The 22,810-nt window shown below is 37.9% G+C and overlaps 1 protein-coding gene across 2 annotated transcripts in view; it reads right to left on the bottom strand.

Moving 5' to 3' along the window:
- Window positions 1-1,102: 1,102 nt before the first annotated feature.
- Window positions 1,103-22,810, bottom strand: part of TRAF3IP1 (TRAF3 interacting protein 1) — a 78,604-nt gene continuing 56,896 nt past the window's right edge. The window contains exons 11-15 of one of the 2 annotated variants that reach the window (XM_032214721.1): window positions 21,617-21,731; window positions 14,136-14,172; window positions 7,900-7,973; window positions 5,199-5,422; window positions 1,103-3,066 (exon numbers count right to left, since the gene is read on the bottom strand). In XM_032214721.1, the coding sequence (XP_032070612.1) occupies window positions 2,907-3,066; window positions 5,199-5,422; window positions 7,900-7,973; window positions 14,136-14,172; window positions 21,617-21,731 (610 nt within the window). In that variant the 3' untranslated portion in view covers window positions 1,103-2,906. The remainder of the gene's footprint in view (window positions 3,067-5,198; window positions 5,423-7,899; window positions 7,974-14,135; window positions 14,173-21,616; window positions 21,732-22,810) is intronic. The other variant, XM_032214722.1, reaches the window with a different exon arrangement.

Genomic DNA, 22,810 nt, shown 5'->3' with positions numbered 1-22,810 from the left:
ATATTCAAGTTTATATGGCAAAAGCAAAAACCAAGAATTAGATATAAACTATTGCAAGATGCTAAGTAAAAAGGGAATTTGGTTTCATCAGATTTGAAACTGTATTTTGGTGCATGTTGTTTGGTCTGGCTAAAAAAGTTGGTGAATTTCCAGAATAAGAGGCTACTTGATTTAGAAGGTCATAAAGTAAGGTTTGGTGGTTTATGGTATGACAAAGTTAAAATAAATGTTGGTTTTAACAACCATTTTGTTAGATGTACCATTCTAAGTGTTTGGAATAAATATAAAACAAGGTTTTCTGCAAAGATGCCTCTTTGAGTGTCCCCCCGAAGCCTTTTTCAGAAAAGCAATTTGGAAAGTGAACATGTAAAAGCACTGTATGATTCAATGGGCAAGGAATTTTGGAATATGCTCTGCTTGAATAGTGGGAGAATACATGGATGAAAGATTAAAATTTACATTACATTACAATTTTTTAAAAAACAATTATAAGATGATCTATCACTGTTATTTAACATGAGACAAGTTATCATGAATGTATAAAGGTATTTCAAATGAATGTTGGAAATGTAAATATAGAGAAAGAACTTTTTATCATTTATGTGTTAAAACAATGAAATATTGGAATAGGATTCATATTCTAATACAGAAAATTATTAAAGTGAATATAAAGATAAAACCAGAAACTTTGAGAGCAGCAAGACTACTTTATGCACAATAAATGCAAAGATGTAATGTTTTAATATTAGTTGTTTATATAAAATATTTCCCAATAACTATGCAAACAATGTTCATACAAAAATAGACATTTTATTTAATTTATAGAAAACATAATGTCAACGTGTAGAGCGCTTCCATGACTACTATCAACTTGAGAAGGGAGGAGAATTCCATGCGTACTTTTGGCCAGAGTAAAGTCTCATATTCTTATAGCTGGGATGTGAATGCGCATGTCCAGAACCTGCCATAACATCTTGTTGGCGAATGTGATTAATGGGGAGGGGACACAGGGGAAAAGTTCAGACGCCATTAAGTGGGATTCAGTTTCGGCTCCACAGAAGATCGTGTCAAGATGTTGATCCTAATAAATGAATGGGTTTTTTTTAAACTTTGTCTTGAGGCTTGTAAATTAATTAGGTCATCTCTTGGGAACTTCACACATAAAATATAAATGATATTTTATGCTGTACTTTTCACTGACAGATAAAATTGACAGATAAAATGAGTTTTGTAACAAGAGTTGTAGGATTATATATCACAATAATCCTACAGAGATCTACATAGAAAGTAGAAGGAAATTTCAGATGTTATATTAAGCTTCAAATGTATTGTAATAATATGTAGCTTATAAAGAATGGCAACTTTAGCATAAAAACATCTATGATAATATATTTCATTCAATTTTTTTTACTATCCCTTTTCTAAAACTACAGATCCATAGTTTAAGGAAAGTGAACATGTATTCTACTTTGATAATATTTAATTTGAGATATATGTACACATGGTTGGAAATAGTTGTAAATTTGGAATGCATATTAATCATTAAATAAATTAAATAAATAAAATTAATTTTATCATATGGATAAAATATAGTACAATGTATGGTAGAAATTTAAATATAGCAATAAAGCATACTTTCCCAAACCATAAGGACTCTCTTCTATTTATTTATTAATCAATCAATCCTTTCCCTTCAATAGGCACATATTAAATTACCTTTCTGCTCCACATCTAGTAAAGTATACTTAACCCATGAGAAATATAACTAGCAAAGAAATAATTTCCAAATGGAAAAAAGAATTTTCTTAAATAAATTCAATAACAAATGGTATAGTTTCAAAAAAACAAAAAGCATTCAGTTTATATTTATATTCATCAATTCATCAGACAGAAGACAGATGTCTAACTCTCTTCAAGATAGTTAGTGTCAGGTATCTTCCAAGTGTGAATCTGAGTTTTGGAAAGGGAAATCCTTATTTTTGAGTTGTACTATTTTTAAATGGTAATTATAAACATACAGGACTTCACAAGGTTGAGGATCTTAGAAAAAGTATTCTCAGAACAAGCATTACCATGCTAGACTGAGGTGCTGTATTTTTTTTTAAAGATTTGTGCATACACATTCCTCCCAAAATCTAACACTAGATTTTGATGAAATTAGTGTTCTAGAAACCATATAATTTGGTTGGCAAGTTTTCCATTATTTATGAATCCATAAAATAAATACAGCAAAGACATTTAAAAACTATATAGGAACAGCATATACACAACCCAAAGCATAAATGTATGCATTTTCCATATTCTAATTCTTTCAGAATGACTTAATTTGAGAATATGAGATAAAGCAAAGGAGAGAGAAGTAGAGTATAAATGTACATTGCAAATGTATATTACCTTATACATGTAACCAATATGTTCAGATCAATATCTTATTTTCTCTATGTTACAAGATGTCTTAAATAAACAGACATAAATGGCATTTTTATCTTGAGCTGTAAGAATTTCATTACAAATTTTCTTATGGGGTTAGCTTCTTACTTTTTGTTCCATACAATACCACAAAGATATACAGTTTTTTCCCCGAACCTGCAAGAGTTCCTATACAATTTTTTCAAGGATTCTAAGATAATCACAACTGCAACCCTCTCAAATTCCATACTCTGTGTAAAGAAAAAGGTCTTACAGAAAGCCACAAATTAGAACTATTGATATTAAAGTAGCAGAGCCATCAACAACAGATTAAATACAGTAAATATTTGCACTTTAAAAACTACAACTAGTATTTTCCAAGAAAACCATTCCAAGAAAACCATTCACAATTGTTCAAATAATTTCTTGAAATTGTATAAGCTATTGTATTGTAATTTTATTTGAAAACAATGTAATAGGTTCCAGCCTTCCATTATTCACCTTCTTGAGTTGATAATATGAACCATCTTCTGAATTTTTTCATTGTTTTTTAAAACATTAGCTTTCTTAGTATAAATCTTGTCTTCTTCATCTTTGATCAATTGATCCAACTCAGTAAGTTCTATTTTTAAGGGTTCCACAACACCATCTGTGATTCTGAAAAAGATAAAGACAGTAAACTATACATTGTAAAACTAATGTAAATCTATTCTGGATACTGTTATATAATTACATTTGATTCAAAGAAATGATAAGAAAATTAGCTCACAGCAGTATATACAGGTAGTCCTCAACTTACAACTGTTTGAGGACTGTTAAAATTACAAAGGCATTGAAGAACCGGAGTGATGGCATCTGCCCGAAGTTCTGATCGGGACAATGCCCCTGTGGTCATGTGATCAAAATTCAGGTGCTTGCTGAACTTACTGAGTTGGATGACTGCATAAGTATGACTGCAGGAGTGCTGCTCCCTCTGTGGACCATGGGATCTTGAACAACAAGACTCTGGCACATGGAAACCTTCCATACACCAGGACACCTTGCTGGCTATACCCAGCAGTGCACGGGCTGCTACCTCTCCTTACTCCCAGGAAGCCTGTTCCCCCCCCCCACTCCTGGAATGCCTCAACCAGCTAGGCCAGCTGGGTGAAATCCTTTGCCTCCCCCCAACTCCAAGATTTCCTCCTTCCCCCTCCCAAGAAGCCCGGCCTCCCACCCTGCCTTCTTTGCCCCAACACATCCAAGGTCCACATACCTTTTCCTTCCTTTGCAACTGCTCACAAGAATGCAAGGCTGAGTTAGAGAGCTAGTGAAGGCAATTTTCTTAAGGCTAAAGAGGCAATCTTTTTAAAGGCTTGGCTAGGAACAAGAATGGGTGGGTGGGAAGGGAGAAGGCAGTGCTGGGCCTAGCTGGCAAAGGCCAAGTCCATGTCCAATTTCTGCATGCCAGTGGGCACTGGGGCTCCTAAGACTTCTCTCCCACCTCCATAGTACCGTGTACAGATGTTTAACAACTGCAATGATTGTGATCATTGAGTAAGGCAGCATTGGTGTCTCATTTAATGACCATGACTTACAACAAAATTCTAGGCTCAATTGTGATTGTAAGATGAGAACTAACTGTAATAAAGTTATCTTGAGATTTTACTGAGCTGGGAAGTAAAGGAGAAAAGAAAGTCATCAAGATTGAACTGAAACAAGAGTTTAAGCAAGTATTCTGAAGTATTTTCTACTAGACTGTAAAATGAAGGGGATTCATCTTACAAAGCTGATGGATAAATGGATCAATAATATTTTGCCTTATACAATTTGTGTCATAACAAAGGTCACTAACAAGTAACAATATAAAGGTATTCTTTACTGTTATTCTTTACAAGTAATAATAAAGGTATTCTTCATGCTTCACATGTTTAATTCTTTTCAATTAATTCTCAGTATCAAATAGTTTGTATGATAATTGTGTGTGTGTGTGTGCCGCACGCACATGTGGACAAATGTACGTATGTATGCTTGATTTCGGGAGTCTGCCTGGACAAATCCATTTAGTTTTCTTGGCAGCATTTGCTCAGAGTGAGTGACTGGCTAGCATCATGCCTAAGGCAGGACTAGAACTCAATAATATCCTGGTATCTGGCCTGGTGCCTTTATCCATTACAGAAAACTAGGTCTTAGTAGTTAGTGCTAGATTACAGTTAATTCAATAGTATGTTGGATGACAGACTATCAATGCTTAAATGTAGTACTTATTTTATCATCCCTTCCTATAATAGTTACAGAATTAGTAACTAACATTTTGCCGCAAGAAAACAACTACATCCTTCATTAATAATAAAGTAACAGGAATATTGTAGAGAATATGTCTTCAACTTTAAATGGAAATTGCAGATAAGGCTGGAAGGCTATCTGGCTCAAACTGCAGGTAGGCCTGGGATGGGAGAGCACTACTGCATTTATTAATTTTGCCTGCTGCAAAGTTGAATTGTGGGAGGCAAGCAGTTTAGTTAATATTCAACCTGGTACTGTGCTTTCTTTCTAGAAACAGAAGAACCCACATACTTGCGCTTACTTATAGATAGATCTGGTAGCTTGAAAGAGAATATTCTTTCCCACATACAAAACACTTTCTACAAAAGTGTTAGATCTCTTCTAGTCTGCCCTCTTCCTCAGTTTTGCACATCCAGTTAAAGAAACAGATCCAATTCAGATTTGTTTTGTAGATAAAATACTATGGATCTTTGGATTAATCTAATCTTTTATTGCAATTGTTCAAATTTTTAAAAGATTCTTACCCTTGTTCCTTCCTCAGGGTCTCTTCAAGTCCTTTATTTTCATTCTGCCATGTCTGAAGCTCATTTTTCATGGCATCTACATCTTCTTGAATATAGTCCATTATTTTACCAAGAGGAAGAGCACTCCGACAAAGGGCCTGAATAGAGCCACGAAATTTCTCTATTTCTTTAGTTACTAAATCTTTTTCCTTTCTCTTTGCTGCTTCTGACAAAAGTGGCTTCTCCTAAGAGTTTTTAAAAAGTTCAGATATCAATCAATGGGAAAAATAAAGTAACAGGACTGAAAGAATGTGTTTTAGAAGCCTCAGTGAAGTAGTGCTCATTCATGAAGAGACATGGAATATAAATCAAGTAAATAATATCAAATGCAGAGAAATAAAACGATATGCTTACTTTAGCAAAAGGTATGTCATTGGATAATACAATAATCAAACATTTTTAATATATCCCTCCAGTCCTTATGAAGTACAGCCCAATTGGCCATCACTTATTTGGAAAGCAAATCAAGTATTTCATGTCAACATGACTCCCTTAGTCAACAATTCATCTTCCTCCATTTTCCAGACTTTTTTCATGGCCAATTGTATGCAAAAGATCTGAGCCCCTAGGTCCATTTTGAAGAGTTTGGAAATTTTTAATTTTTAAATGAATTAGTCATGCTAAGAAACATAGTCATGGAAAAAGAGACTGATGTTATTGTCATTTGCAAAATATGTTCCATGTAGGCACTCATGCTCATAGAAGACCCAAATTACACATGTACCTAATGTAAACTAAATGAACTACTTGAAGAAAGAGTAAAAAATGTAGAAGCAACTCTAGCCACTCTGAGGTTCAACCTACAAAACAAGAAATTCCAATCAAAAGAAGAAAACTGTATCCAAACTGAACATGATACAGAAACAACTACCAGAAGAAATAAACCTGTAAATGAACCTGTACAAATGAAACAGCCCAATGAAAACTGCCACCCACAGAAGATATAAAAGAAACATGATAGCTTGGGCAAGGAATTTTGACTACAGCATTCAATTAGGGGATTGGGAACAATTGTGGACAAAATTACAAATTAACAATGTTGGCCTCATACAAAGAAAATTTATATAAAATGTTTTACCATTGGCATCTACCACCAGCAAGATTGGCAAAAATTTACCCAAATTTGAGCCCCCGATGCTGGAAATGTAAATAGGAGCATGGTTCATACTTCCATATGTGGTGGACATGTCTGGAAGTGAGGAAATATTGAAGCCCCCCATTCAATTCTGGAGCCGACCGGAAGTCTGGTTTCCCCACCATAGAGTCTCTTCCTAGCATGGTGTCCTTTTTCCTCTACCTGTCCTAACCGAAAGCCCTATCAATTGTGGAGCTGACCGGAAAACCTGCCCCTTGTCATAGAGTCTCCCCCGGTGCACCCTGCATCCCCTCCCCAAACTGGAAGCGCCTCTCAAAATTGGGGTGCTGACTCACTATAGGGAACCACAGCAGAGGGATGGAAGAGCCACATGCTGCTCCAGAGCTGTGAGTTGCTGACCCGATATAGAAGATTGTGGAAAGTTCTGAACAGTAACTCTCTTTTGAGAAGGAGCCAGAGAATGATAGAATATGAAAATGCTACAAAATAAGCAAAATAATATGAAGAAGTTATAGATATTAATGTTGACTGAGCCATGGTGGCACAGTGGTTAGAATGCAGTACTGTGGGCTAATTCTGCTGACTGCCGGCTGCCAGCACTTCGATTCTCACATGCTCAAGGTTGACTCAGATTTCCATCCTTCTGAGGTCAGTAAAATGAGGCCCCAGATTGTTGGGGGCAATATGCTGACTCTGTAAACCATTGCTATTGATTGAGTCCCTTTAATCAGCATCAATCAAGACTGGAAGGTAGGGAAAGAGAAAAATTACCAATTCTCCTATATTTTTGAAAATCTTGCCACAGATGTGCCATAGATATTAAAATTATTTACAAAAACTATAAGGCATTTAAAATTGACCAATCAAAACCACAGAATAAATAAGAGGGGGGAAATACAAGATAGACTGTACATAAAAATAGTATGAAATAAGAGACATAAGAGAATTAAATGTATATAAAGGATGTTATATATGGAATTAATAGAAAATATACACAAAAACAAAGTATGTGTGGTTGGTATGTATGTATGTATGTATGTATGTATGTATCTAGTCAGAGTGCCTATAATCTCCTGCCAACCTCCAAGTATGTGTGGTTGGTATGTATGTATGTATGTATGTATGTATGTATGTATGTATGTATGTATGTATGTAGTCAGAGTGCCTATAATCTCCTGCTAACCTCCATTTTTGATTCAACTTAATTCAACTCCAAGATTCAAAAGGGCCTCAAACTCTAGTCAGGTCAAGTCAATGAATTTTTTCTTTAGAGAAGAATTATAGACAACATTTAAATCATTAAACCATTAAACCTTCCTTCCTCTCTTCCTTCCTTCCATTTGTTCATTAGATTTTTGAACTGCCTAGTTCTCTTAGAGGGACTTTGGGTGGCATACACCAAAGTATTAAAATAAATGCTGTTGAAACAATACTTTCATTGGTTATATATCAATGATAACCACTACTTTAATATTAAAAAAAAGATGATTAGATTTGCGATACCAATGAAGAGTAAGAGGTAAAAAATTGCCATAATCAATTTTTTGAAGTTTATTTGCAAGTTACCTTTTCAGCAGATTTTTGCAACTGTGACAATTCATAATCCTTCTTTGTTTCCAATATTCTTTGGACAAGGCTACCTATTGAAAATGAGTAACATTAATATAGTATTTTATAAAAAGAAGAAAAGCAAACTGATTTAATTTTTTTTCACTGAAATAAGATATTTTCTCCTAAAATTATTTCAATACATCCTATAGAAGTACCATGAAAATAATTTATAGATGGTATGCTATTCCTCTACAATAACCACAGAAATTTTTATCTTTTCTGGGCTGTGATGGTAAGATAGCAATTCTTTGAGGATACTGTTATTTGATTTCCACCATTCACTCAATTATCCCTGCTAGTGATTTTAAACATATAAAATTGTATACGTGTTATACAGAAATTATATTGATGCAATATACAATTTATTCCATTCCCATGTTAATAATCATGTTTGTAATCTGATAACACTGATACATTAAAATGCTGTTTCCAAAGGGCATTTAAAATATGGGGAAATACTTGGATTAAAAAATTAATATGAAAGAGTGCTTTATAAAATCTTATAAAAAGGGTAAATATTCAATATAAACTACTAGCTATTTTAACAGATTTTTATCTGGACACATCATTGTGAATGCAAACACTGAATATCTTACATTTCCCAAAAAGGATTTACAGCAGACAGACTTTAAAATCTAATTATTTTTTAATTTTATTTAGATTTCATCTTTAAATTTATTTTGTTTAGTTTTTAATCTGATATTTTATTTCAATTAAAAGCAGTATGTCTATCAACATCTATATTTCTTTCATAAAGAAAATATTTGTATGAAGGGTCCTTGGCACTTTGAGCTTGGTTGTTTTCTTGCAGATTTTTCATTATGCAAACTAGGTAAGGACATCAGTGCTTCAAAGGAGTGAGGTTTGCTTTCAATTTATATTCTAGTAGTTTGCTGTTATGATTCCAAGTAATGCACCCATCGCAAACAGGACTCTGAGGCAAGCTGGTTCCTCAAAGAAGAGTTTTATTAGGGGATATCATTTTGGCACAAACTGGTGGAAAGCCAACTCTGAAGGTTCCTGTGCTTTCCACCACATTAAAAGTAAATGTTTCCTGTTTTCTCAAAACAATAACTCACACTGTCCTATCTGGATGCTGGCTGGTTGCTTGGTGACTTCTCTCTTCCTCTGGCCGGCCAACCATTGGAATATCTCTGATTCATAAAGAGCTATTTTGTTTTGGCTATCTAAAACCCCATCTAACTCTATCCCTTTCTTCAACTCCAGGCTGTGTCAACCTGAAGTCATGTGAAAAGAATCGCCAATAGAAACAAAAGCATTAAAGAAAAGAAAATAGCCACAGCCAAGTCAGCTTCAGGCTCAACACTTGCCCTGTCAGTGTTGGTGGTGGTGGTCTTGCAGGTTCTTTGGTTGGGCTGTTTACTGTTAGTTTGTTTAGCAGTTCCTTGATGGAGCATTGTTTACTTCTTGATTGTTAAGTCTGAAGTTATTCTGGTATTAATCTATGTTTATCTGGGTGTTAATTGCTGGTGGAGACATATTTTGGACTTTCTGTTCCCTTCTGACTAGTTGATTATCTCTTGCACAGTATGTAGATATTGTTTATGTCTATGTGTCTATTGATAGTCAATTTATCAAGAGTGCCAGGTTCCAGGAATTCTCTAGTGTTTTTGGACTTGACTTGGTCGAGGATGGTCACAATTTCCCATTTGAAACTATGGTTAGGTCTGTCCAAATTAAAGAATTTTCATCTTGTCTTCTGATTGCTAGTCAGTATTCATGGATATGTTTAGCTAATCTTCTTTTTTTTCCCTATATAGTGGCTATTGCAAATTTTACATTGTATATTGTAGATAGGCTATTTTTTTTCTGGGGCTGCTGGGTCTTTTGATTTACTTAGGATGTTTTGGAGGAATTTAGTTGGTTTGTGTGCTGTGCTGATTCCATGTAATTGGCTGTTGGTGATTTCTGAAATATTTCTGATGTATGGCAATGTTATTTTTTATACAGCTTGTGTTGATTGTGCTATATTGGATTGAGTGCTTAAGCATTTTTTATGAAGTTGCATGGATATCTGTTTTGCTGGAAGATGCTGATGATCTGTTTCCTTTTTCTACTGTTCAGGATTGTTGCTGTGTGTTGGTGTTAATCTGAATAGAGTTCTTATACAGCTTCTCTTATGGGGACTAATCAGGGGTGAAATGCTACCAGTTTGGGCCGATTCACTCACCAGTAGTAAAAAAAAATGCTACTGGTTTGCAGAACTGATAGTAAAAAATAATATATTTTTTTTAAAGTTCCAACGATTGTATGTCGCACAGCTGAATTTCGGAACTTTTTAAAAAAACTTTTTAAACATTTTTTTTACTACAGGTTCTCCAGAAATGCAGGGGGTGGGGATGTCCATTTTTGCTCCCAGCAGGCTTCCCTGAAATCTGTTAGGCCAAAAACAGGGGGTGGAGGTGCTGAGAAAGAAAGAAAAATAAAGAAAAAGGAAGAAAGAGAAACAAAGAAAAAGAAAGGGAGGGAGGGAGGGAGGAAAAAAGGAGAGGAAGGAAGGACTACAAACCTGGCACTAGACGCAGCTTCAGAGGATAATCCAGGGCTGGAAGGGACCTGGTAGTCATCTAGTGTAACCCTGCTCCAGCAGGGCATCTTTCTTTTGATCCCCCAGTTACATGACTGCATAGCCACGCCCACCCAGTCATATGATCTAACCAAGCCACGCCCACCAAGCCACACGCACAGAGCCACAGTATTGCTAAATACTGATATGTTTCTTTTCTTCTAATAATTCACTTTTTGTATATTTTGTGATCTGATCTTAATAATTATGGTTTGGCCTTTCTCTTCTGGTGAGAAGATGATAGTCTGGTCCTCTTTTAGGCTTTTGAGGGTTGCTCTGTCCTTTGCCGTAAGTTGACTTTTGTTCTTTTGTCTTCTGGTGGGAAAATGATAGTCTAGTCCACAGGTGGCACATGGAGCCATTTGTCAGGGCGTGCAAGGCATTGAGGCCATTTTTCACCCTCCCCAGGCTCCAGAGACTTTATAGAAGGCTGGGGAGGGCAACAACAGCCTCCCTGCCCTCCTGAGGCCCTCTGGAGGCTTCAGAACATCCTGAAGGGCCTCCAGAGAGGTGCAGGAGGCTGTTTTCGCCCTCCCGAGCCTCCTATAAAGCCTCTGGAGCCTGGGGAGGGTGAAAAAAGCATGCAAAAAAGGGAGGGTCACACCTGTCATGCATGCATGTGCGCTGGGGTCACACATTGCATTATGGGTGCTGCACGCCTGTGCATGACCCCCCTGCACTCCCCCTGCTTTTGACACACAAGCCAAAAAAGGTTCGCCATTGCTGGTCTAGTCCTTTTTTAGGCGTTTGAGGTTACTCTGTCCTTTGCTGTAAGTTGACTTTGTTGTTTTTTCCTTCTGGTCTGTGGTATGATGATTTGTATGATAAATCTCTTATGGGTAGTCTAGCAGTTTCAAATGTTCCTTCTAAGGCTACAAAGAATTCCAATTGATTGGCATCATCTGTGCCACAGTTGAGACCTTTCTGTAGAATATTGTCTTCTGCCATGGATAGTGGATGACTGGACATGTTGACTACACATTTGGGTTCTGGTGCCTCTGATTTGGGGGGTTAGTTTGAGGAGGTTTTTTTGAAGTTTGTTTTTCCATTTTCTGACAAGTCTCTAGGTGTCCAGCCTCTCCATGTGTTCTGATGTAATGTTCCTTGAGGTTTGTCATGGTATGTTGGTATTTTTTTAATCTAAGGTTGCTTCTGTGATCATGAGCTGTATCATTTTTTGCCCATTTTTTGGCTATTTTCCATCCAGCTGTGATGGAATATTTGTAACTCATGATTGAAATGAGAGGTCCTTTCATTACCCAGACTACCATATTTTTCAGAGTATAAGACGCACTGGAGTATAAGACGCACCAAGATTTTAAAGAAGCAAATTTTAAAAGTTTTTGCACTCTGCAGACCTCCCAAAAATGGCCTAGTTTTTTTTTGCAAAAATGGCCTGTTTTTTTGCAAAAATGGGCCCCTTTTTGCCCCTTTAGGAGGCTTGTAGAATGCTCCAAGGGGGTGGGGGCAAAACGAGCAAAAAACGGTCCATTTTTCGCTGATTTTTCCCCTCCCCAGCCCCTAGGAGCACTCTGGAAGCTTCCTAAAGGCTATGCACAGCCATTTTTGCAAAGTGGATAGGGTTTCAGGAGGTCAAAAATGCTGAATTCAATGTATAAGACGCATCCAGATTTTCACCCTCTTTTTTGAGGGAAAAAGGTGTGTTTTATACTCCAAAAATACGGGTAGGTAACATCATCGCACTAATTATGTTACCTAATTTGGGTAATGAAACATCTGCAAGAAGACAACCAAGCTTAGAGAGCACCAAGAACCCCTCATATTTATCTCAATTACACTTAAAGTAGAATATTCATTTGGAATCTTTTTTCATTCATTTATATAATTTTATACCATCTCAATCAGCTCTAGGTTGTTAACAATAAAACATTAAAATTGAAAATCCATAAAAAAAATTAAATATCATCAAAACTGTATAAAATAATGAAAAATGGCCACTCAGTCTAATACCCACTAAAGGCATGTTTTTTGGGAGGCTTTTCAGAAAATTCCCCAAGGGGGATTCTTATCCCTGTGGACTGTGCATTCTATAATGTTGGGTGAATTACAGTCAAGAGTCATTTCTTTCACCTTTCATGATGGGACCTTGAGCAAACCTTCTGTCATAATTTCATTTAACACAGTGAACCGTTATTGTCTTTGTTAGAAAAAGTACAGAAAATCCCGAGGATAATCGGCCTTTGAAAGGAATGAGTTAATGTTCTAATTAATGAGATGACAAAAAGATGTGACGTTATACATGTTGATTGAAACAATTAGTGTCTGTTATATACAAACAGGATTGTTTCAATCAAAAAAGAGTTCTCTGAACCTGTCAATGCTCGTAAAGCTGAAAAATGCCATTGCAATGACTCTTTCCTTTACTGACTTATATTTGTCGGATAATATACCAATAAAGAAAATGAAACACTATCATTTCCGTTCTAAGGACTGGTTGACCAAGAAAAATCACCCTAAGAACTTCTATGTCTGAAAGAGGTGCTATCTTCCTCTAGAACAGTGATGGCTAACCTTTTTTGGATTGTGTACCAAAAGTGCCCACACCCATAATGCTATGTACATGACCTCAGGGCACATGCGTGTGCTACCCTCGTACGCATTTGTATGCAACCAGTTCTACACACACACACACACACACACACACAGGCTTTTTTTTTTTTGCCCTCCCCAGACTCCAGAGGCTTTCTAGGAGCCTTGGGAGGGCAAAAACAGTCTCCCTTGCCCCCCCCCCCCAGGCTTTAGGAGCTTCCCTGAGGCCTCCAGAGTTTCCCCTATGGGCAAACCGAAAGTTCAGGAACAGACTTCCAGTTTGGCCATAGGGCCGGTTTTTGTCCCCCAGAGCCTTCAGGAGGCTTCCTTAAGGTCCCAAAGGCCCTAAGGTCAAACCAGAAATCAATTCCCAAAAAACAGCCTTAAAAGAAGGCCAAAGTTAGCTGGCCAGTGCGCGCATGCACCTGGAGCTGACAGGGGAAGGCCTCGCATGCCCTAACAAATGGCTCTGCGTGCCACCTGTGGCATGCCATCATGGCTCTAGAACTAAAGCAGCCTTCTGACCAATTGCTTTAAAAAAAAGGCATGAATAGCCTTTGGGGGGGCTTGCAGAGTATTCCGGGGGGGGGGGGGGAATGAGCAAAAAACAGCCCATTTTTTGCCAAAACAATTGCATGCATAGACCTATGGAGGCTTATTGAGTGCTGCTGGGGGCAAAAACCGGTCCGTTTTTTGCTCGTTTCTGCCCTCCCCAGCCGCCAGGAGCTCTCTGAAAGCCTCCATAAAGGTATTAACAGCCATTTTGGTGAAGGGGGCAGGGCTTCAGGAGGCAAAAAAATGCTGTATTCGATGTATAAGACGCACCCAGATTTTCAAACTCTTTTTTGAAGAAAAAAGGTGTGTCTTATACTCTGAAAAAAAATGGTAGTTAAATAATAGAAAGAGGTGAACAAAAAACTAAATATCTAAGGAACTTTATCAAAAGTAGGAAAATGCAGAGCTAAAGAAAATATGACTTTCAACTAAGTCAGTTCTGTTTTCTGAAATTTAGCTATATAATGGATTAATAAATATTATTGAACAAAACACTTACCATGTTTCTCATCTCCTTCAAGCTCTACTGTTGCCTCCTAAATTAGATAAACAGAAAGGTTTCTGAATTACAGAAAAAAGGTTTCTATTATTGTGATCAACAGATTGCAGTGTTTTAATACTTGGAACTTGGAATACTTCAGAAAGAGTAATACTTGGAACTAACTACCTCTCTCTTACCCTAAGAACATAATAAACATCAATTTAGTCTAACAAGATTTGAAGGAATTATTCATATTTTAGGCTATTAAAAGGTGTCCAAATTGTTAAAGGTTCAATGAGTTCATTCAACAGGTAAAATCCAAAAGTATGTAATTGCAGAAAATAATTTTACCTAACTATTCTCATTATAAACTTTTCATAACAGATTTTAAGATTGTGCTGGAAATCACTTCATCTTCTCTTTCATAAATAACAATTTCTTTCAGATGTGCATATACGGATATACATATACTTTTTATTTTTTCATACATAATTTTCTGTTATATTTATATACCAAAAATGCACCAATAAAAACAAAATAACAGAAACTAATGAAATAATAATGCTTATATAATTTGGCAATAAATTTGGTCAGTAATAATAACTGAATAAAGAATTACCGTATTTTTTGGAGTATAAGATGCACCTTTTTTCCTCAAAAAAGAGGCTGAAAATCTGGGTGTGTCTTATACACTGAATACAGCTTTTTTTGCCTCCTGAAACCCCACCCCTTCACCAAAATGGCCGTGCATAGCTCATGAAGCTTTCAGAAAGCTCCTGGGAGAGTATCAGGACCTTGCAGAAGTATTCAGCAAGACTGTGATACTTTGCCCTCCTCCCCCACTGTGAGGCAGACTGCCCCATCGAAATTATCCCCGGGGCAAAACTACCCATGCCCACACTCTATGCCATGACGCCCTGGGAAATGCAAGAAAAGTGCAAATGCATAGACAAAAAACTAGCACGAGGGTCTATTGAGTCAGCCAAGCCACAGGTCGCGGCACTAGTCTCTTCAAAGTAAAAAAGGTGGAACTATGAGACTCTGTGTGGACTTGAGGGATAAATGCTGTGTGTGTACACAACCAATACCCTCTCTCCCTCAGGAAGGACATGCTATCTCACCTGACCAAGGGAAAAGTCTTCACCAAACTAGACTTCAGAGAAGCATACTACCGAGTATGCATCAGGGAAGGAGATGAGTGGAAAACAGCGTTCAACTATCCCCTAGGGAGCTTCCAATTCAAAGTGATGCCTTTCGGACTGCAAGGAGTTCCAGCAGTGTTCATGCAGTTAATAAACAAGGTGCTATATGAGCACCTGTACAAGGGGGTCCTTGTCTCCCCCGCCGTCCTAGCCTGGCAACCCCCTAGCACCTGCTGACAGCTATAAAGCTTCCTAGGGCTCACGAACTTCTACAGACAATTCATCCCCTCCTTCGTGAAGATTGCCAAACCCATGACAGACCTAAAGACAGGTAGCCCAGGAACAAAACCTCACCCCGGACAACCTCTACAATGGAACATAACCTGCCAGAGGCATTTGAAACATTAAAAGAAATGTTTGCAAAGGAACTGGTGCTGAAGCATCCTGACCCCGAGCAAGCCTTTGTTAATCAAGCAGACGCCAACAGTGTGGCAGTGGGAGCAGTGCTACTCCAAAGAAACAGCCAAGGAAACCTACAGCCCTGTGCCTACACTTCCCACAAGCTCACAGACACAGAGAGACAATGGGCAGCATTGGGAAAAGGAGACTCTCATGGTGAGATGGGCACTGCTAACCTGGCGACACCTGCTGGAAGGGAGCCAAAAATTGTTCAAAGTCTGGACTAATCACAAAAATCTGGAGTCTCTGAGGACCCCATGGAAACTATCACCCAAACAAATTTGATGGGCTAAAATACTTCCACCGTTTCGACTTTGTACTAAAGCACATTCCAGGGGGGATGAACTTTGTAGCTGACGCCCTCTCCCGCATGCCTCAGTATGAATGCGAACGGGAGGATGTAGTGGATGCCATCATTCCCTCTACTCAAACCACTGCCCAAGTGAACACCAGGCAGCAACAGCATGACCGGCAAGACCAACCCGCAAGCGACCTAATGACGAGGCTCAAAACCGAACTGCTAGCAGATCTCTGGTTCCAAAACAACCAACACATCTTGACATAATGAGATGACTTCATATGGAAGGGGATAAAACTCTATGTCCCAGAATCCCTACGCACCCTAATTCTCCAGAGGAGCCATGACACCAAACCAGCAGGCCACTTTGAATTCCTAAAGACTTTATACTTAGCCCAGAGCCAGTTCTGGTGATGTGGATAGTTACAAGAAAATTTGCACCATCTGCGCCACAATGAAGAGATGACTGGGAAAACCCCCTGGACTGCTGCAACTAGTAGCAGAGCCAACAAGGCCATGGGAGATCGCAATGGACTTTATAGTAAGGATATTGCCAAAAAGTAGGGCAGGGAGAGGTGATTTAGACTATTCTCCAAACAGGCCCACTTCATGCCCTGCAGCGGTCTTCCCTCAGCTCACTAGCTGGCCAAACTGTTCCTGAAGCACATCTACCACCTGCATGAGTAACTCGAAGAATTATCTCAGACAGAGGTGTCCAGTTCTGGACGGAGTTCAACGGTCCTTTGGGTCATCCCAGGGACTTTTCACCCGAGCACCAATGGGGGGGAGAGAGAGACTGAACGCCATGATAGAGCAGTACCAATTGGGCAGACCTTCTGTCTTTTGCTGAGGTCACATACAATAATGCTATTCACAGTAGCATGGGTCTAACACCATTCAAAGTAGTGAGCAGCATGGACTTCATCCCAATGCCTGAGTATCCAAGGGATCCCCCCTCGTCAGTCAGCTTGACTGATTGGATGTCAATGCTAAAAGCAACCTGGGAGAATGTCAAAAAAGCGCTGGCTAAAGCGGTGAAAATCTATAAGAAACAGGCAGATAAACACCGAGCTCCACAACAGCCATTCCAGATGGGAGAAAAGGTCTACCTCTCCACAAAATATTTGAGGTTAAAACTCCCTAGCAGAGAACTGGGGCCAAAGTTTATGGGCCTTTTCCCCACAGTAAAGATCATCAACCCAGCCACAGTGCAATTGAAACTGCCCCAACTGCTAGGGAAGATACATCCAGTATTCCATGGTAGGTTCTTAAAGCCTGTGGTCGGATCAACTCTGAGACCACTATCCTGGGAGCCCCCAGACCCTGTGTTCATAGGGGGCCAAACCCATTATAAGGTGCAATGAATCCTTGATTGGAGACAACTCCAATACTTAATCAAGTGGAAGGGCTACCCCTTGTCAGAGGCATCTTGGCTAAGAGTAGAAATATCCAGGTTGATTGGCTTATAGCAAAATTCCATGCAGAAAATCCAAACAACCCCGGGGGGGGGGGGGACACAGCCTTAAATCCTATACCTATACTCAAATTGTTTTTGCTTTGTACAGGTTGCTTTCGGAAAATGAGGGGAGCTGAATGTCAACTCATAAAGCATCAACATATTGCCATGGTGAGAGGAAAGGGGGGGAGCACATTCCACGCATACTTTTGGCTAGTCAGATCTCAGATTACTACAGCAGGCTTGTGAGGCATGCACCTCATTGGGAAATGTGATTTATGACACAGACTGAGGGAGGGAAGGGGTAAAATTCAACCATAATTAATTAGGGCATCTTTCAGAAATCTGACACAGACTCAAAAGTGAGTCTCCAAAGAGAGGGGCAGAAGCTCCCCTACCAAGACGTAGCAGCAATTTAGCAGTGGGAGCAGTTGATACCAGAGGACAGATACTGATAGACTAAGAGAAAATGGAGAGAGGAGAAACTTTGGATTATCGTTTAAAAAGACTTTTAGGGATATATGAGACTCTTTTGGATTGCAACTGCGACGGAACATAGAACTTTGTAGGAAAATCTTAAGAGCTGTGGACTAGAGACTGTGCCAAATAGTGTGAGATGGCAATCTAGAGGCAAGAAGATGAACAGCTACTGATGCAATATCCAGAATAACATATAGAGAAACACTTATTAATAACTGCAAAACATTGATTGTAAATATTCTACCTATAGGGGACTATTTTATATCATTTTATATATAGACTATAGCAGTGCATATACACTTATATTATACAAATTTATATTTAAGCTTATATTTATATGCATATATACTTATATATTTATTTATACCACTGCCTATTTATTCATATGAAAATATAACCATAATACTGATAATAAATATAGCACTACTGGATTAGTATTATATAATATTATTTAGTATTGAATACTACATTGTGCATAAATTTGGAGAATTGTCTACAGGAAAGGTGGTAAGTATTAAAGGTGGATAGTAGTTTATATATGCTATTGTCAAAGAATATTTTTCAGGTTGTGAAAATGACAAGCACAACAACCATCACAAAAATAGGAAAGAAGACAGCATCAAATCCATCACCCACATTATCTCCATTAGGCCAACGCTCAATAGATAGTATGCTTAATGTGGAGAAATCTGGTTCCACACTAAACATGCAGATTATGCAGATGAACCTCCTCATGATTCAGGAAACCATGACAAAAACCCAAGAGTCGATTGCGAGAAATCACAAGGACATAAAAATTGATATATGAAGGGGGACATCTGAAAATTGGATGACAAAAAAGGGGCAATATAATGGAAAAATCCAAGAATGAACGGAAAGTACAAATGGTGGAAACAAAAGCAGAACAAACACAAAAGAAATTATAAACAATGGAACAGAAACTTAGTGCAGCAAATAGGAATCTGGAAGAGGCAATCATCCATTTAGAAATGGAAAAAGCAGCCTTCCTCTTGAGGTTTCAAAATATAGTGGAAAACAAGGAAGAAGACATACTAAAGATTATGACAGAACTATTAGCAGAAAACTATTACAGAAAAATAAACATGAGATCCAAGGAGACATTGATGAGTTATACAGAATACATACAAATTATGCGAGACAGCATAAATTACCAAGGAAGGTCCACCAGAAAAACAATGAGGGGTGAAATATATAAGAAGACAAAGGATGAACCAATGATTTATAAAGGAAGATAAATTCAAACTCTAAAACAAATCCCAAGAAGGTTTAGGGAACAGATAATACATTATCAATTCTTAACTACCCAACTGATCAAGTACAATGTGATGTTTAGATGCTCATCCCAGAAGGTGGTTTTGCTGACATCTGCTGTGGGCTATTAAGGAAGGTGGGTGCTTTCTCCCTCTAAGAAAACCTGTTTCTCCATTTCTCATCCAGGGAAATATATTCTTCTTTTTTAATATTTCTCAAAATATTTCTTTCTTTTAGAAGAGGGGTAGATGCTATCTTTCTACAATTGGGGCTATATTACTATGCCAATATTATCATGAGAGTAAACTATAAATTGGAAGAAGGATCTACTTATTATCAGTGAGCAATCATGTGCCTTGGCCACTCCAAAGCAATGCAAGAGACTCCTGTCCCAAATGTGCTTTTTCAAGAGACAACTGGACTTTCTGGAAACCAAGAAAGTGCAGTTGCCTCTTGAAAAAAGCACCTTTAGGACAACCACGACCTGGATGACCGACGAATCTCCATAGGCAAGAGACTCCTGTGCTCAGTGAACTGACAAAGCAGCCAGGAGAAGCAATCATTAGATCCATTTACACCACTTAAAGATACCAGCTGGTCTCACTCACAAGATATCCTAAGTCAAGGGTCTGCAACCTTAACACTCAAAGAGCCATTTAGACCCGTTTCCCACAGAAAAACAAATCTTGTCAATATTACAATATACAATGAGAAAAAAGGCTATACTAAAAACTAAACATCGGGAGCCACAACACCTGCATGGGCATGGCCAAATCAATGTCACTCACTCCCAAATCACATGACCCCCCCCTTAGCCACGCCTACCCATGTTTTGTGGCTCTCTGTTTTCTTTTCTATGGGAAACAGGTTCTCTCTCTTTTTTTCCCTCTCCCCATCTCTCTTTCTCTCTTTTTCCCTCTCCCTCCCTCCTTTTCATCTTTTTCTTTCTCTCTCTCCCCATCTCTCTCCCTCTTCCATCTTTCTCCCTCTCCCCATCTCTCTTTCTCCCTGTCTCTCTTCCCCCCTCTCCCTTTCTTTCTCCCTATGTTGAGAAAAAAAGATACAAATTAACTGCCAAAGATTTGAGAAGAATCAAACATGATGCTACCAGGAACCCATTATCCTCCAGTACTGTTGCTAATGCTAAAGTTTCAAGAGTCCATGCTTTCTTGAACAGGAATGAGAGGCAGGACTTTACAGGCCGACAAGTTCTCAATAGGGTTTAGGTCAGGTAAGGAAAGGGGGCATGTCATTATTCTTTCATCTTTAAGGACTGTACTGGAGTCTCTTGCCTATGGAGATTCTTCAGTCATCCATGTCCTAAAGGTGCTTTTTTCAAGAGGCAACTGGACTTTCTTGGTTTCCAGAAAGTCCAGTTGTCTCTTGAAAAAGCACCTTTGGGACAGGAGTCTCTTGCATTGCTTTGGAGTGGCCAAGGCACATGATTACTCACTGAGAATATGTGGATCCTTCTTCCAATTTATAGTTTGATCTCATAATAATATTGGCATAGTAATATAGCCCCAATTGTAGAAATTTAGCATTCACCCCTCTTCTAGAAGAATGAAATATTTTGAGAAATATTAAAAAGAAGAATATATTTCCCTGGATGAGAAATGGAGAAATATGTTTTGTTAGGGGGAGAAAGCCCCCACCTTCCTTAATAGCCCACAGCAGATGTCAGCAAAACCACCTTCTGGAGAGCTGAAATGAGAGCTAAAGGGTTTCACTTTATGAGCAAGAGTTGGCTGCATTTTAACTATTTTAATTCTTCAATGTGCTCTGGCACCCTGCTTGATTTGTAACTCTGAGTTGCAGGTATTACTGAAGGTATTCAAACAGAATGGTTTAGGTTTCCATGACAGCTGTGACTCATTGGTCTTCAGTGTGTATTCCCCCATTTCTAATCTAATAACTGGTATTTAGGGCAGCTTTTTGCAAGCAAAAAAAGCTTTTTGTATTTTTGTACAGGTAATCCTTGACTTACAACAGTTTATTTAGTGACCATTCAAAGTTACAATGGCACTGAAAAAAGTGACTTATGACTATTTTTCACACTTGTGACCATTGCACCCAGTCACATGACCACCCAGCCAGTCATTAGGATAGAGAACCAATTGTTAAAAAATTTGCAGCCCACACTGTGTAACTTCCACATTTTTCTACCCTGAGTGCTTAAGATTATGTATATACACCATTCTAAAGGTAACTGCAAATCTTCTTAGATTAACTAAGATTGGAAAATGTCTCCATCTGTAGTCTAGTTTTGAACTTTCAACAACTAGACATAAAATGGAAACTAACCTACTGAAATCCCATGAAAAAATAAGAGCAAAACAGTTAAATACGTGTTAACGTTTTCATATTTAAATAAGAAAGCACATAAACTAACCATTTTCAGTTCTGTTATTTCAGGTAGCTGCTGTTCTGCTTTCACTATAAACTGGTCATCCTCTTCTTCTTCTTTATCTATAATAACGTTTGATACCATTTTGGCACTGCCATTTCTATAAGAAAATAAGAACAGAGCAATAATTCAGATATTGTCACAAATAACCATTTTAAGGTAGAACATGAACATTTCCAAACCAAACTATCTAAAAAGCTGTAAAATTCAAGGACACAACCTCATAAAGTGGAAATTTGAGGGAAATTCAAAACATACTATTTTATTCTCAAATAAAATTTCCCCTATTTTAAGAACATCTGGCAAAGTGAAGTAGCTTAGTCAAACTACATTTTCTTTGCAGTACAATTTGTAAACTTTTTCCATTTTACTTATCATTGTCACATATGAATGACCTAGACTGGACTCCTCTTCAAAAAACTGAATCCACATCAAGCACTTATTCAGAGTCTTCTATCTGCTACTACACTGGACATGGTAGCTTTCTACCTGCCTTGAATAACCCGCACCTTACGCAAGTAGATGCCAGCAAAATGCCAGCAGCCCTAGACTCATAGAATTTATTTCTCATCTGTCAACATGGAGCTGGTAGTTTCTTGTAACTTGGTAAATAAAAAAATTATGTTTCTGACAGTTTCAAACTTAACAAGTCACAGTTGATAAAACTAATTATAAATATACTTAAAAATGGAAACACAAAAGTACCGTATTAATATAAGTAGAAGAACTTATACTTTATGAGTTATAATACTAAGGAGACTATTTTTATCCCCCCTTCACCTATGGTTAGTATTTTTTAATCACATTTATTACTGTGATGCTTTAGGTTTTCAGTTGTTTTTTAATTGACTGCTTTATTTATTATATGCTGCCCAGAGTTGCTTTTTGTGAGATTGGCGTCTATATAAACTCCTTGCAGAGTTGCAGAGTGACATGAATGAACAAACGTGTACCCATAACTGTCTGCTGAGTATAACATTTAGCATAATTCATAACATTCTGGACCAGCTACAACTTCCAAGTGCTTTTGAAGAGCACTTTTTAAAAGGTCTTGCTTTCACAAGAGCGGGATTTAAAACCTAGAACAATAGGAGTGGAAGGGAATTTGGACATCTTCTAGTCCAATTCCTTGCTCAAGCAGGGCATCTTATACCATTTCAGACAAAGAGTTGTCCAAGA

The sequence above is a fragment of the Thamnophis elegans genome, chromosome 3, assembly GCF_009769535.1.
Source record: "Thamnophis elegans isolate rThaEle1 chromosome 3, rThaEle1.pri, whole genome shotgun sequence".
Lineage (NCBI taxonomy): Eukaryota > Metazoa > Chordata > Lepidosauria > Squamata > Colubridae > Thamnophis > Thamnophis elegans.
The sequence above is the reverse complement of the archived record's forward strand: the minus strand, read 5'-3'. Positions and strand labels throughout refer to the sequence as shown.